Here is a 16968-nt window from a genome sequence, read left to right on the forward strand (position 1 = left end):
TAGCTGCCTCAGCTCTCTTTTGGTTACTATTTGTATTAAATGTTTTTTCCTCCTTTCACTTCTATTTGTGTCTTTGGATCTAAAGTGAATCTCTTGTAGGCAGCATATTGTTAGATTTTTTTTTTTAAGTTTATTTATTTATTGTGAGAGAGTTGGTGGGAGAGGGCAGAAAGAGAGAGAGAGAGAGAGAGAGAGAGAGAGAGAATCCCAATCAGGCTCCACACTATCAGTGCAGAGCCCTAAGCAGGGCTCTAACTCACGAATTGATAGATCATGACCTGAGCTGAAACCAAGAGTCAGACGCTTAACTGACTGAGCCACCCAGGCGCCCCTAGATTTTTTTTTTTAAATCCATTTTGCCAATCTCTGGCTTTTTTTTTTTTTTTTTTAATGTTTATTTATTTTTAAGAGAGAGACGACAGAGTGTGAGCAGGAGAGGGGCAGAGAGAGAGAGAGAGGGAGACACACAATCCAGACAGAGCAGGCTCCAGGCTCTGAGCTGTTGGCATAGAGCATGATGCGGGGCTCAAACTCACGAACTGCGAGATCATGATCTGAGCTGAAGTCAGATGCTTACCCAGCTGAGCCACCCAGGCGCCCCAATCTCTGGCTTTTAATTAGAGAATGTGATCCATTCACTTTTGCTCTTTGTTTTTATAAGTTTTTAATCTTTTTGGCTGCGCACTTTATTACTGCCTTCTTTTGTGTTTGATTTTTTGTTGTGTACAATTTGACATAACACAATTTGTTGTGTACAATGTTTCCCTTTCTGTACATTTTTTAGTTATTTTCTTGGTTATTCCCCTCGGGATTAAAACTAACCTCTTAAACTTATAACACTCTACATTTAATTTTCTTTATTTGTGGTAGTTCTATAAAGTTGGCACGAATCCTGCATTAGCAAATACTAAACTGTGACTTTTAGGAGAAATAAAGGATTAGGTTCTTGCACTCCTCTTGGCACAACATATTTGCCATCTTATCAGCACATAACTTTGTTTTATGTGTGTTTCTGTTTAAAGATGCCTTATTTTATATATACTGTTGATTCATTAACCTTGAACTTACGGCCAACAGCACTGTAATTCACGCCTCAATGAAGCTTACCTAACACACGTATTTTCCCTGCAAGGCACATCACACCTAAGAACACTACACGGCACTTTAGCGGTGTGCTTGGAGACTATTTTAAATAGTAGCATCACTAACAAACAGCACAAAGTGCAGAAAATGGGGCATTAAGTTGACTGCCAAAAGAACACTGTTTGCGGTACAAGAGCTTAAACAAGAAGGCAAAGAGAACATTGCCTTGTTTGACCTCAGTTGGGAGTGTGTGTACTATGCGACTCAAATTTTTTGCTGCTCTCTGAGTGGCCACGAATGACCACAAATATGCCTCAAATATCGATTTTGGGGTTACAGATAAAGTTTAGCAAGTAGGTGATTTTGCAAATATGGAATCAGCAAATAGTGAGGATTGACTTTATTTTGAACTATGACCACCCTTGGTTCAACTGTATTCAAAAACTTTGTTCATACAGAGCTTCATTCCCGTTCTTTTATGTTGTTGTCACAAATTACAACTTTATGCATTGTGTGCTCATTAACATACATTTGTGATTATTGTTATATACATCTGTCTTTTAAATTGTATAGGAAGAAAAGAGGAATTAGAATCCAAAAGTGCGGTAATACAGACTTCTGTATTTGCCTATGTAATAACCTTTATGTTGTTCTGTATTTCTTTGTTTGGTGCATGTCTGTCTAGTGTCCTGTCATTTCTGCTTCAGGGACTGCCTTTAGCATTTCTTGTAGTACAGGTCTTAATATTTCCTTCGGTTTTGAAGAATGGCTTTGCCAGATAGAGAATTCCTGGCTAACATTTTTTTTCCTTTTAGCATTTTAAATATGTCATCCCACTGCGTCCTGACCTTGATTGTTTCTGCTGAGAAATTGACTGTTAATCTTACTGAGAATCCCTTATGTGTGATGAATGTCTTCTCTTGCTTCCTTCAAGATTCTTGAATCCTTTGTTTTTCAGCAGTTTGATGAACTGCTGTGTCTTGGTGTGGATTTTTTGAATGTATTCTGCTTGAGTTCCTTGAGCTTACTGGATGTGTAAATTCATGTCTTTAATTTGGGAAGTTGTTACATTATTTTTTCACATATTCTTTCTGCCCCTTTTTCCCTTTCCTCTCCTTCTGGGACTTCCATTAAACATATGTTGGTATTCTTGTTTTTTGTTTTTTGTTTTTTTAAATGTTTATTATTTATTAGAGAGAGAGAGAGAGAGAGAGAGAGAGGCAGAGACAGAGAATAAGCAGGGGAGGGGCAGAGAGAGAGGGAGACACAGAATCCAAAGGAGGCTCCAGGCTCTGAGCTGTCAGCACAGAGCCCAATGCGGGGCTCAAACCCATAAACAGTGAGGTCATGACCTGAGCAGAAGTTGGATGCCTAACTGACTAAGCCACCCAGGCGCCTTGTATGTTGGTATTCTTGATGGTTGTCCCACGGGTCTTGTAAGGCTGCGTGCACTTTTCTTCATACTTTTTTTTTTTTTCCAGTTCCTCAGATTGGATAATTGATATATCTTCAAATTTACTGATTCTTTCTTCTCAAAGGCTGTTCAATCTGCTGTCGCAGCCCTCTGCTGAATTTTTTATTTGTTATACTTTTCAGTTCTAGAACTTCTTTTTGGTTTCTTTTTGTCATTTGTATTTCTTAATTTATTGTCAGCATCTGTTGAGATCTTTCTCCTGGTTTTCTTCAGCTCTTTGGCCATGGTTTCCTTTAGCTCTTTGAGCATGTTTAAGACAGGTGACTTAGTCTTTTTCTAGTAAGTGTAATGTTTGTGCTTCTTTAAGGAGAGTTTTTGTTAATTTCTCCTGTGAGTGGTCCATACTTTTCTTGTTTCTTTGTATGCTTTGTAATGTTTTATTGACAACTGACATTTTGGATATTATGATGTGCTAACTCTGAAAATCAGATTCTTCCCATTCTTCAGGTTTTTGTTGCTTGCTCTGGGTTTTAGTTGTTTCTTTAGTGAGTTTCTAGACTATTTTTATACAGACTTTATTCTATGTTGTGTATTGTCTGTGAAGCCTTTGTTTTAGTGGCCAGGAAATGTGTTGACAGAGATTTCCTTGAGCACATGGAGTCAAAGAAAAAAAGGGGAATACCCCCCCCCCCCACCGTCTTTGTAGATAGATTCTGTGTTGGGGCATTCCTTCAAAGCTTGGCCAGGCTGTTTATTGACAACTCTGTCTTTGCCTTCACTGCCTGCATGTGCTGAGCCTGAAAATCAGATGTAGGTGAAAGTTTAGTGTCTTTTCAGGGCTTTTCCTAGAATGCATTGTATCCTCGGTGTGGTTCAGGCTTCTTTTATTCCCTGGTGTATGTGAGTGCTTTTCAGTGCTTTGACTCACCCAGGACCCTGTCTCCCAGCGTTTCTTTACAGGCAGTCAGCCACGTGTTGTTTTCTTACTTTGGTGCAGTCAGCAGCAGATTGTTTATCTCCTGAGATCTGTGCAGAGTTCTTTTTTTTTTTTTTTTTTAACTTTGATTACAGAGTTTTTTGAATATAGGTAAATAGTATAATAAGATTTTTTGTGTGCATTTTATTAACACAAAGCCAGTCGCGTTCCATTTATCTTACTATTTATCCATTTATCCTTACTATTTTGATGCAAATCCCAGCCATCATATTGTTCTGTCTGTACATATCTCAGCTGAAGGTTACTATATGTGCTGCCGAAGCGAGCACTCTCAGTTGAAGGTTAATACAAAAAATAATATCTTTTAAGAAAGAATACACCCATAATATCATCATCTCATTAAATTCTCATCATCTCCTATTGAAGGAAGTACATGTATTCCCTTGTCTAGTTATCCGGGGATATAGTGGAAAACAACAACAACAACTGAAATGTATCTCTTTGGACATCTTGTTAAATCAGTGATTCTCAGCTGGAGCCAAATTGCTGCTTTTCACTTGTGGGGGGGTGGGGGCAGGGCAGAACCTGGGCCATTTGACAATGTCTAGAAACATTTTGTATCATTCTTATCGAGGGAGGTACTTCTGGTGTCTTTTGGGCAGAGGTCAGAGATGCTCCTAAACATCCTGTATTGCACAGGACAGGACAAACCTGTACAACAAAGAATTACCGTGTCCAAGATGTCAGTCGTGCTGAGGTTGAGAAGTCCTGTGTATAGTCTAGATCCGCGGCTCCTATTTCAGTCAAGGAGATTGCTAAAATGTGGTGGCATTGCAATAAAATGATACGTCACACCTCCTTTTTATTTAATTTAATTAATTTATCTATCTATCTTTATTTTAGAGAGAGAACACAAGAAGGGGAGAGGGGCAGAGGGAGAGGGAGAGAGAATCTTAAGCAGGCTCCATGCTCAGCGCAGAGCTCAACGTGGGGCTTGATCCCACGATCCTAGGATCATGACCTGAGCTGAAACCAAGAGTCAGATGCTCAACCAACTGAGCCGCCTGGGTGCCTCATTACATCTCCTGTTTAGTGATAGAGTATGCGCTTCCAAGTCTTAAAATATTATAGGATGAATATTTGCAAAACAAAAGTCATATGATTATGTGAACTGAAATATTTGGATCACCTAATACTTAGCTTGTAGAGGAGAGAATCAAGTGCTTTGTGTCCTAGTTCTCATTGCTACACATTTTATAGTCTCTTCTCTCTTCCTAAAATTCTTGACATAAGTAGTTGTGTGTGTGTGTGTGTGTGTGTGTGTGTGTGTCTGTCGTTGTTTTTTTAAAAATTTTTTTTTTTTAACGTTTATTTATTTTTGAGACAGAGAGAGATAGAGCATGAACAGGGGAGGGGCAGAGAGAGAGGGAGACACAGAATCGGAAGCAGGCTCCAGGCTCTGAGCCATCAGCCCAGAGCCCGACGCGGGGCTCGAACTCACGGACCGGGAGATCGTGACCTGAGCTGAAGTCGGACGCTTAACCGACTGAGCCACCCAGGCGCCCCTGTCGTGGTTGTTTTTGAAGGTCAAGATTCAAAAGAGGATTTCGTGGGTAATACCCCTTACTTGTATTACCTGTTTATAGCCAGTAATGCAGTTCTTTAGTTTCTGAGGCAATACATTTACCCAGTTTTTAAAAAAGCAAACAATATACTTAACAAATTCATTAGTGAGATGTTAGAAAGATAAAAGTACATGGAGAGGTTTCCTGTACTGTGGCTTCTGATAAAGAAGTACTAATACACTGACTTTTAAGATTAGAATCCGCCATCTGGTTCCGTTATAAATAATTTAGTACATATGTTAGAAAAGGCCTACAAAAATTGATTTAAATGCTTATGTGAGCATTTTGTTTATTTTTGTTTCATTTTACAGGTTCTTAAAAACAGCCTCTGAGCCTCAGTTTTCTTAACTGTAAAATAACAGTAATACCTTCCTTACAAGGTTGCTATGAGGCTTAATTGCTTGAGGGAGATGGTGCATATGAAAGTACTTCAAACTGCAACATGATGTGCAGATGTGAGTTTTCCTAAATGAGTTTCTCTGACTTCATTTGGATAATATGGGTAGCAGATGGCTTTAGATAGATAAAATATTACTCTGCTCATTTTCAGAAAGAGTTGTTGAGTGTTATGTGTGTAAATAGCCCAGACTTACCATTGTTTGTCTCCCGTTTCTGCCTGTGTAAGTGAAAATTTTTACTTTGAGATGTCAAGTTAAGAGTTATATCTGTCTTGGGGCGCCTGGGTGGCTCAGTCAGTTGAGCATCCGACTTTGGCTCAGGTCATGATCCTCGTGTTCATAGGTTTGAGCCCCACGTCAGGCTCTGTGCTGACAGCCCGGAGCCTAGAGCCTGTTTGGATTCCATGTCTCCCCCTCTCTCTGCCCCTCCCCTGCTTGTGCTCTGTCTTTCTCTGTCTCTGAATAAATAAATAAATAATACGTTAAAAAATTTTTTTAAAAAAAGTTGTATCTGTCTTGAACAAATAACCTGATTACAAAAATGGGCAAAGGATCTGAACAGACTTCTTCAGAGAAGATATACAAATAACACATGAAAAGGTAATAATATTCCCCAATTGGAAATAAATGAAATGCTCATCAGCTGATGCATGGGTAAACAAAATATCCACCAATGGAATATTATTTGGAAACAAAAAGAAATGAGATAGTGATACATAGTACAAATTGATGAACCTTGAAAACGTAACACTAAGTGAAAGAAGCCAATCACAAAAAAACATATGGATAATCGTATCATTTATTTCTATGAAATGCCCCAGGATAGAGGAACCTGTAGACACAGAAAGTAGATCAATGGTTGCTTAGGGCCTGGGGGGATGTGTGGATTGAAGAGTGATAGCGAAGTGGAGCAGGGTTTCTTTTGGGGGTTGACCAAAATGTTCTAACATTGCTTTGTGGTGATGGATGCCCAACTCTATGAACATACATACTGAATGCCATCGGGTTGTACACTTTAAATGGAATTTTATGGTAGGTGAATTATATTTGAATAAAGCTTTTAAGAAAGTTTTGCTTGAATGGTAAACACGAGTCTTTAAAATATATTTTAAATGTATTTTGAAAGGTCATCCTTGCATATAGTGAAAATTCAAAATGCATAAAAGGTTATACTGTGAAAATCCTTTTTTCATCCTTGTCTTTCAGTCAGTTGGGTTTTCAGAGATATTCTGCACAGGTGCTAATAGATATTTGTGTGTGTGTGTGTGTGTGTGTGTGTGTGTGTGTGTGTCTTTGTAAACACACACACACACACGCACACACACAAGTGGCAGACTGCTTTACAGTGTTCTGCATGTTGCTTTTTTTGTTCCTACTTTATAGAGATCTTTTCATATCAAAGCGCATATAGATTTAGAACCAGATTTTAATCTGTTAAATTAAATCATTGTTTGGAAAGCACGAGAGAAACATGTTCAAAGGGCCTTTGTCTTTAAAGTAGTGACTAAGGTGTGTCTCTTCCATAAAATTTCCTCATTCCCCATATTTAGTAGGATTGTAATTTAATTTTGCTCCAAAGTAATGTTGTTGTTGTTGTTGTTGTTATTTTTATTACTACTGTGGTAAGAATACCTAACATGAGATCTGCTCTCTTAACAAAATTTTAAGAGTACAATACAGTATTGTTCATCGAAATGAAAGGTTCTCTAGAACTTAATAATCTTATGTAACTGAAGCTTTATATTTGTTAAATAGCAATTCCCAATTTCCCCCTCCTTTAGCCCCTGGCAACACCATTCTACTCTCTGCCTCTGTGTGTGTGACTATTTTATAGACCCTATATAAGTGATATCGTGCAGTATTTGTCCTTCTGTAGACAGTCTATTTCATTTTAGCATGATGTCTCCCAGGTTAGTCCACTTTGTCACATATGGCAGCATTTTCTTCTTTTTTAAGGCTGAATGATATTCCATTGTATGTGTATACCACATTTTCTTTATTCACACATCGTGGCTAATAATGCTGCAGTAAACGTGGGAGTGGGTATATCTGTTTGAGATTCTGTTTTTCATTCTTTTGGAAAAATACACAGAAGTGGGATTCTTATCAAATGGTAGTTCTCTTCTTAATTATTTTTATAACTTCCATACTGCTTTCCATAGTGGCTATACTATTTTGCTTTTCTTCTTCTTTTTTTTTTTTTTTTTAATTTTTTTTTTAATGTTTATTTATTTTTGAGAGAGACAGAGACAGAATGCAAGTGGGTTGGGACAGAGAGAAGAGGGAGACACAGAATCTGAAACAGGCTCCAGGCTCTGGGCTGTCAGCACAGAGCCCGATGCGGGGCTCGAACTCACGAGCCCATTTTGCTTTTCTAATAGTGCATAAGGTTCTGATTTCTCCATATGCTTGCCAACATGTGTTATTTTATTTTACTTTATTTTTTGTCTGATAGTGGCCATAGTCATGGGTACGAGGTGATATCTTATTGTGATTTTGATTTGCATTTCCCTGATGATTAGTAATGTTGAGAATTTTTTAATATACCTGTCAGTCGTTTGTATGTCTTTTTTGGAGAAATGTCAAGTCCTCTGCCCATTTAAAAATTGAGTTACAAGTCCTCTGTCCACTTTAAAATTGAATTATTATTATTATTTGCTATTGAATTAATGGAATTCCATATATATTTTGGTTATTGACCCTTATCTGATATATAGTTTGTAAATATCTTTGTCTATTTCTTAGGTTATCTGGTCACTCTGTTGTGTTTTGGGTTTTTTGTTTTTTTGTGTTTTTTTTGGCCTGAATGTGCTTTGTAGTTTGGTTTAAGGCAAATGAACTTGAGCTGTTCCCGTAAATTTTTTGATGTGCTCTTTTTGCTCTGGTAGAAGATAAATAGCAAATAAATTTCAAGAACAAAATCTTAAAGACTTGATTAGGTAGTGTGGTGTGTGGGGATGTTATCAATCAAATGCAATTGAAATTGGTAGAAGTTTAATGATATTTGTGAGATCAAAAAAGGAGAGAGGGAATAAATACTATTAACTAATGAAAGAGGATAAATAATTATTGATGCTGCAAAGATTGAAGACAGTAGACAGTAAAGTATTAATATTTGAAAATTTGAAAAATAATCAAATTCCTTGTAAATTTATTTATTTATTTAAAAAAATCTACAGAGTTTATTCAGATTTCATCAGTTTTAAATGCACGCATTTGTGTGGTGGGAGTACGTATGTATGTATTCCTATACAATTCTATCATATTTTTGAATTGTGTGTCCATCACCACAATCAAAATACAGACTTTTTCCATCACCAAAAGGCTCCTTCTTGCTACCCCTACTCCCTTGCCCTCCACATTCCTAGTCCCTGGAAATCACTGGCCGGTTCCCAATTTCTAAATTCCTTGTAAATTTAGATTTTCAAAAGTAATTCAGGAAGAATGTCATTCTGAGCAGTTCTGTAATCACTGTAGAGTAATGTAATCGGTAGTTACAAACCGTATCAAAAAGAAACCAGACCTAGATGGTTTTATAAGTAAGTTCTAAGCAAATACTCAAGGAAAAGAAATTCTCCAGAAAGCAAAGAAAAAGGGAACACTCATAGACTAATTTTAAGAAACCAGTGTAACTGGAGTGCCTGGGTGGCTCAGTCGGTTAAGTGTCTGACTTCGGCTTAGGTCTTGAACTCACGGTTTATGGGTTCGAGCCCTGCTGTCAGGCTGTGTGCTGACAGCTCAGAGCCTGGAGCCTGCTTCAGATTTGGCGTCTTCCTCTCTCTCTGCCCCTCCCCCGCTAGTGCTCTGTCTCTCAAAAAATAAAATAAACGTTAAAGAAAATTAAAAAACAAAACAAAACACTAGCGTAACCTTGATAGCGACCCAGAGAACAGCATTAAAAACAAATATTGCGGTGCAGTTTCATTCATTAGTATGGGTGTAAAATCCTAAACAATATATTAAAACACTGAGTCCAGCATTGAAAAACAAGAGATCGTGGTCAAGATGGGTTTAATTTTTGCAAATATAATTTTTTCTTTTTTAAAATTGAAGTATAATTAATATACAGTGTTATATTAGTTGAACGTGTACAATATGATTCAATAATTCTGTACATTACTCGGTGCTCATCAAGCTAGGTTTTTTGTTTTTGTTTTTGCTATTATGGCTGGTTGTGTTATAATGAGTACTCTGCTGTATAAAATGTTTTCGGATTTTTACTATGTATTTTAGACCCAGATCATATCAATTTATACTTCAGCATGTGAATATGATGCTTCTTTCCCTGTGTTTCCAACGTTTCGTGTTTTAAGGAAGGAAAACTGTTTCTTATGTGGCAGGTGGCAAAGGTTGTTTGGAAAGTTCTGGTGTCCGTTCATTTACCTTCCTGTAGTGTTAATATCTTAACATGGGACATGGGACAGTTATCACAAGCAAGAAATTCACATTTCTTGCTAATTAAAATATATGTAACACTATTAATTAAACTGGAGACTGTTGAGATTTTGCCAGTTTTTCCATTACTGCTCTTTTTCTATTCCAGGGTCCGGTCCAGCACCCCACATTGCATTTAGTTGTTATGTGTCCTTAGTCTTTTCCAGTCTGTGACCGTTTCTTAGTTCTCCTTGTTTTTATGGCTTTAACACTTTTGAAAAATCCTGGTCAAGTATTTTGTAGAAGGTTCCTCAATTTGTATTTGGTTTATTTTCATAATGAGAATGAAATTATGTATATTTTTGTGTGAAGCAATGTGTTCTCAGTATATCAGTCCTACCAGAAGGTATATGCTATCAGTTTGTCTTATTACTGATGATGTTCAAGGTATGCATGGAAATTGTTTTTTTTTTTTTTTTGTTTGTTTGTTTTGTTTTTTGTTTTGGCTTTTGGATATCCAACTGTTGTAGCAACATTTATTGAAAGGATTATCCTTTCTCCCTTAAATTGCCTTTGCACCTTTATAAAAAGATCAGTTCACAATAATATAAGTTGGGTATATTTCTGGATTCATTTGTCCCTTTGATCTATGTGTCTTTCTTTGGCCAATACCACACATTCTAGTATATAATAAAGACAGTTGATTTTTGTATATTGACCATGCATCTTATGCACTTGCTAGGCTCTCTTGCTAGTTCTCATTAGTTCCAGTATATTTTTTGTAGATTCTTTTGAAGTTTTATGTAGACAAACATGTCATTTGTGAAGAGAGAGTTACTCCTTATTCTGGGTTCATTTCACTACTAGGATTTACATGCTATATAGGAGTGGTCAGAAAGGATATTTTTACAGTGTTTCAGATCTTAAGAGGAAAGCATTCATTCTTTTACTGTTAAGTTTGATGTTAGCTATGAGGGTTTTTTTGGATCCCCTTCATGAGATTAAAGAGATTCTGTTTTTTATTTTTAGTTTGCTGAGAGTTTTTGTCATTAATGGATGTTGCATTTTATTCAGATAATCATTTTTTCTTCACTTTGTTAAAATGGTGAATCAGAGGGGTGCCTGGGTGACTCAGTTGGTTAAGTGTTCAACTGTTTTTGTTTTTTTTTTAATTTATGCATTTATTTTGAGAGAGAGAGAGAGAGAGAGAGAGACAGCACGAGTGTGGGAGGGTCAGAGAGAGAGGGAGAGAGAGAGAGAACCCCAAGCAAGCTCCCCACTGTCAGCACGGAGCCTGACATGGGGCTTGGATTCATGAAACCGCGAGATCATGACCTGAGCCGAAAGCAAGAGTCGGACGGACGTTTAACCTCCTGAGCCACCCGGGTGCCCCATGTGTCTGACTCTTGATCTCAGCTCAGGTCTTGATCTCAGGGTTGTGAGTTCAAGCCTTGTGTTGGGCTCCATGCTGGACATGAAGCCTACTAAAAAAAAAAAAAAAAAAAAAAGGAAATTGGTGAACTAAAGTGATTGATTTTTGCATATTGAACCAGTCTGTGTTTCTGGGATAAACGGTACTTGGTTGTGACACATTATCCTTTTTATGTGTTGCTGAGTTTGATTTGCTCAGGGTTTTTGTTTGTTTGTTTTGTTTTTTTAGGTTTCTATGTCTCTGTTCATGGAGGGTATTGGTCTGTAGTTTCCTTGTAATGTCTTAATCTGTTTTTTTTGTTGTTGTTGTATTAGAGTAATTCTGGCTTCATATAATTTTTCTTTTCCTTTTTTTAAAAAAATGTTTATTTAGAGAGAGAGAGAGAAAGCAAGCAGGGGAGGGGCAGAGGGAGAGAGAGAATCCTAAGTAGGGTGCACACCATCAGTGCAGTGGCCTCATATAGACTCATCTGATAATCTCTCTTCACTGATGCTTTAAACCATTTATATTGAAAGTGACTATTGGTATGGTTTGATTAAAATCTACATCTTGCTGTTATCTATTCTGTTTTTTATTTTTCTACCTGCTGTCATGTTAATTGAGCATTTTAAATGATTTTATGTTAAAAAAATTTTTTTTAATGTTTTTATTTATTTTTGCGACAGAGAGAGACAGAGCATGAGCAGGGGAGGGGCAGAGAGAGAGGGAGACACAGAACCGGAAGCAGGCTCCAGGCTCTGAGCTGTCAGCACAGAGCCCGATGCGGGGCTCGAACCCACAGACTGTGAGATCATGACCTGAGCTGAAGTCAGACGCTTAACTGACTGAGCCACGCAGGCGCCCCAAATGATTTTATGTTTTATCTTGGCTTATTATTTATGTATTTTAAAAATATTTTAGAGATTTCCCTAAGGGTTACAATGTACATCTTTAATTAATCAGAGTCTACCATCAAGTAATATACCCCTTCATATGTAGTGTAAGGATTTGACAACAGCATATTCCCTATTCCTCTTTACTACCCTTTGCTATTGTTGGCATAGTAAGTGTTACATAAGTTGTAAACGCATAGTACATTGCTATTCTTTTTTACTTACACTGTCAGTTATTTTTAGAGCAGTTAAAGGTTAAAAAGGTAAATATGATTTTCCCCTTTCCCCCCCTTTCCAGTGCTCATTATTTCTTTGTATAGTTTCAGGTTTCTATCTAGTATATGTTTCTTTAGTGTAAACAATTCCCTTTAACATACCTTGTGATGTAGGTTTTCTGACAAGGAAGTCTCTCAGATTTTGTGTGCAAAAGCCTTTATTTTCCATTTCTGAAAGATACTCTGAGTTTAGAATTCTGGTCGATGAGTTTTATTTCCTTTTTTTTTAAGCATGCTTCTCAGGTGTCATTATAATTTCAGCTGGCTTTTGTTTTCTCATGAGTTGTCAGATGTAATTTTTAATCTTTTGTTCTTAGGTTATGTGTCTTTTTAGGCTTTTTTTTTTTTTTTTTTTTTTTTAATATCCTGGGGATGCCTGGGTGGCTCAATTGGTTAAGCATCACACCCTTGGTTCGGTCCAGGTCATGATCTCTGGGTTCATGAGTTTGAGGTCTGTGAGAGGGCTCTGCAACGATAGGGCAGAGCCTGTTTGGGATTCTCCCTCTCCCTCTCTCTCTCTGCCCCTCCCCTGCTCATGCGTGCGTGCTCTCTCTCTCTCTCTCTCTCTCTCTCTCTCAAAATAAATAAATAAATACATCCTGGTTGTTCTGAGAGCTGCTTGGATCTGTGGTTGTTTTTCACTACCTGTGAAAAATTGTTAGTGGTCATTTTTCTACTATTTCTTCTGCTTTGTTATCTCTGTTTTCCTTCCGGGATTCCAAGTATGTGTATTTTGGAGGTATTGTGTTGTCCCACAGCTCTCAGATGCTGTGTCCCTTTTTTTTTTTTTTCACTTAAAAAAGAAAACTTTGTGTTTTAGGTGGCTTATTTGCATTGGTCTCCAAGTTTTTTTACTCTCTCCTCAGCTGTTACAAGTTACTGCTGAATTGGTCGAAGGCCTGTTTTTCATATTTAGCATTTCTCTTTGGTGGTTGTGTTATAATTTCCATCTCTCTGCTGAATTTACCCATCTGATCTTGCATATCGCCCACCTTTTCTATTAGGGCTTTTAACATATTAATCATAGTTTTTTAAAATTCCCTGTCAAATAGTTTCACCACTTGGGTCAAGAGTTTGGTTCAGCCAATTGCTTTGTCTATGGGGAATGTGTTGTTTTCTTGTTTTTTGTATTCTTTTTTTTTTTTCTGTTTTGTTTTTGTTTAAAGTTGGACTTCTTATGTAGTACTTAAGAGATGAGGTGCATTTTTTTGTGTGTTTGAAAATCAGTACACCTTTCCTTTCTGCTAGGCCTTTTTGGAGTTTAGGTTAATCTAGTCAGGAGTTGGGCTTGAGTTGAGATTCACTGTTTCTGTGCTTCCCTTCAGTGTACCACAGGTTTAAAATTCCTCAAGGCGATCCTTGTGTGTAGCATGGGGGCTGGTTTGACAGGTTTTTTTCCTTTATATTTTTTAATGTTTATTTTTGAGAAGAGGGAGAGAGAGGGAAGACATGTGGGGGAGGGGCAGAGAGAGGGAGACAGAATCTAAAGCAGGCTCCGTGCTGTCAGTGCAGAGCCCGATGTGGGGCTTGAACCCACGAACCATGAGATCACGACCTGAGCTGCAGTCGGACGTTCAACCGACTGAGCCACCCAGGCGCCCCGACAGGTTTTTTCTTAATGTCTGATCCATCCTAAGCTGTAGGTGTTTCCACTGTGTTGCCTCTCAGGGAGGGTCAGTCACTGTGATTGTGCAACTCTTCCAGCAATATTCTATCGGTCGTTAATGGATGCCTGTTAACCTGGTGGTGGGTGGTTGGGAGAAAAGGTTGCACATTTCGTATTGTTCTGATTAAATCCTCAGTCTTAGCTAGGCACTTCTCTGCCATCTAACCCTCTCTGCTAGATGTCATGACTTAGAATAAGCTGGAAAACACTGCTATAAATAGCTGAGCTCCTAGGGGGAAACCAACTCTAATTTTGTGATTTTATGGACTATGGCATAGTAGATGACTGAGGTGTTATTACAGAGAGTCCTTTAGAACTTTTGCCTCTCGTTCTCAGGCACCACACCAACCCAGTGGGCACTGAATGGCGGTGGAAGATGGACCAGCCTGAAATGATCTTAAAGGAAGCCATTGAAAACCATCAGAGCATGATTAAGCAGTTTAAAGGTACTTATCTACCTTTTACAAAGGAATGCTAATTAGTGCGAATTAAATTGGCAGCCCAATTGCCTCTTTCACAGGACTTTGATCCCACTGGCAAATTTTCATACGGGGAAGTGAAAACTTTATAGAAATACTGTATACATTTTGGCTTTTTTCGTTTTTACTGACAACTCTTACATCCCATATGATGGAAGAACTAAAAAAACGTAATTCAGAGCTTAGCAATTGCAAATATGATGCACGAGGCCTGTAAGTTTTGCCTGGGAGTGTATTATCACCCACCCTGAACACTTTTGATATTGTTCTGTCTCAGTAAGCACAAAGCAGCCTCAGAATGGATTGAAAAGTTGAGGTCATTGGAAAAATCTTAAATAATATCAGTGATATAGTATTAGTTATATAAATGCCTTATAAAAAAGGAGGGATACTATTAATAAAAATTCCCTCCACCTGATCCATAGTGATGTAAAAATTCTGCCCCCCAGTTTCTGAATTTCCTGCTTCAGTTCTGTTTCATACTTAAAGGTATATGATTTTACTGGAGGTTTCTGGTTCTCAGGCTTTAGTGTAAATAGGAATCGTCTAGAAGTCTTGTTAAAACACAAACTCCTGGTTTCCTTTTCCAGAGATTGTTCAGTAGATGTGAGGTGGGGCCCAGGCATGTGCGTTTCTGCAGCTTTCCAGGTGGTGTCAGTGCTGTCGAGCTGGGGACCGCTTCTCGAGGCCCAGTGCTGTGACAGAGGTGGTGGACTCGCAAAGTGTTGGCTTGGTGAGGTGATAGCTGCATATACTGAACTGAAATTTGTTAGGTTCCCTGTTAAATCTACGTGCTTGTCTCCACCTACCACTTACAAGTCCTCCTGTCCTGTCCTTTCCTTTCCTTTGCTGTGCAGTAATAAAAAATGAATTTTAACCAAGGTGTTGATAAAGACCCTCTTGTGGTGCTAGCTTCATGTGTGGGAGTCTTTCTAAACCCCAGTAATAAGCATTTTGAAGATCAGGCGATTCTTTTCTTTTATGTGAAGAAACTTGTTGTGTCAGGTCACTGCTCCTTGAGATTATATTACAGTACTTCTAATAAGTGCTGTTTTCTTTTTTAGCACACCAAGCAATTCTTCAGTTCTCAGTAGACACTGACTGGGTGTCCTATAAATTTAATTTGGTTCTAACACTGTCTGGAGGTCGCATCAGGCCCTTCAGGGTCAGGGTTCGGTCCTGTAAGACTGCCCCACATCAGACCCCAATCTCAAGTCCTGGTTGTTACCTGTGCTTCTGACTGGCAGTAAATTGGAGGTTCCCACTCCCTGTTCTTTGGATTTGATTAATTTATTGGGGTGGCTCACAGAACTCAGAAACATTCACTTCCATTTACCAGTTTATTGTAAAGGGTATTTTAGAGGATTCAGACGGACAGCTAGAGGAAGAGGTGACATAAGGCAAAGTCCGCAAACCTCCTAAGCACTGGAGCTTCTGTCCGAGTAGAACTGGAGCGCATCATCGCCCTGGCACTTGGATGCACTCACTAACCTGGAAGCTCATCAGCTCTTGTTGTTCACGAGTTTTTCTAGAGCTTCATACCCTGCCCCCTTTCCCCTCCCAAGAGGTCTGTGGTGTGGTTGAAAATTCCAGCCCTCTAATCACTTGGGCTCTCCGGTGACCAGCCCTGTCCTGAGGCTATTTAAGGGCCCTAAGTCACCTCATTAGTGTAAACTCGGGTGTGCTCAAAGGGGCTCCTGATGAAAGACAAGAGCCGCTACTTTCTGCTACTTTCCGTCAGGAAATCCCAAGGGTTTTAGGAGCTTTCTGCCAGGAACCAGGGCCAAAGACCAAATGTATTGCTTATTATACATCAGTACTTATTACTGTTCTTATTTTCGTATGAGAAATTGAGAAAAGTAATGCAAATCATGATTAAGATCAATAGTAATTTATTAAGGATAAACAGTCAATGATTATGCCTTTATTTTATTTTTTATGACTTTTCTATGCAGAGTGGACCCATGTGTGTTTGCGGGTGTCGGTGTATGTACTGACTTATTTTTGTACATCTGCAAAGATGCTCATAAATACTTAAATTTGCATCTTGGCTTTAGTCTCAAGCACTTTTTATTTATTTTTTTTAACAAATTACTTTCCCTTGTTTGGATAAAGCAATGTCTTTTATCAGTGTTTAGGAAAATTAAATGAAGCTGGTGAAGAACTAAGTCTTCACATCTGGTATCGGACCAATAACAGTCGTTGATTTAATGAATATTGATTATTGATCTCCAAACAAACCATATGCCTTCTTAAAAAATTTCAAGGTGAAGTCTTGTTTTCTTTTGGATCATGTATTAGTCAGAGTTCTCCAGAGAAACAGTCACCAGGATTGTGTGTGTGTGTGTGTGTGTGTGTGTGTGTGTGTGTGTGTATGGTTGTGTGTGCAGCGATTGAGAATGAGAGATTGATT

The 16968-nt window shown here is 38.2% G+C and overlaps 1 protein-coding gene across 1 annotated transcript in view; it reads left to right on the forward strand.

Moving 5' to 3' along the window:
- The window catches only part of LOC125928480 (S-adenosyl-L-methionine-dependent tRNA 4-demethylwyosine synthase TYW1), a 212648-nt gene that overhangs the window by 85483 nt on the left and 110197 nt on the right, over positions 1 to 16968 (forward strand). The window contains exon 11 of the mRNA XM_049639186.1: positions 14413 to 14522. Within this exon, the coding sequence (XP_049495143.1) occupies positions 14413 to 14522 (110 nt within the window). The remainder of the gene's footprint in view (positions 1 to 14412; positions 14523 to 16968) is intronic.

This window comes from Panthera uncia, chromosome E3 (assembly GCF_023721935.1).
Source record: "Panthera uncia isolate 11264 chromosome E3, Puncia_PCG_1.0, whole genome shotgun sequence".
Lineage (NCBI taxonomy): Eukaryota > Metazoa > Chordata > Mammalia > Carnivora > Felidae > Panthera > Panthera uncia.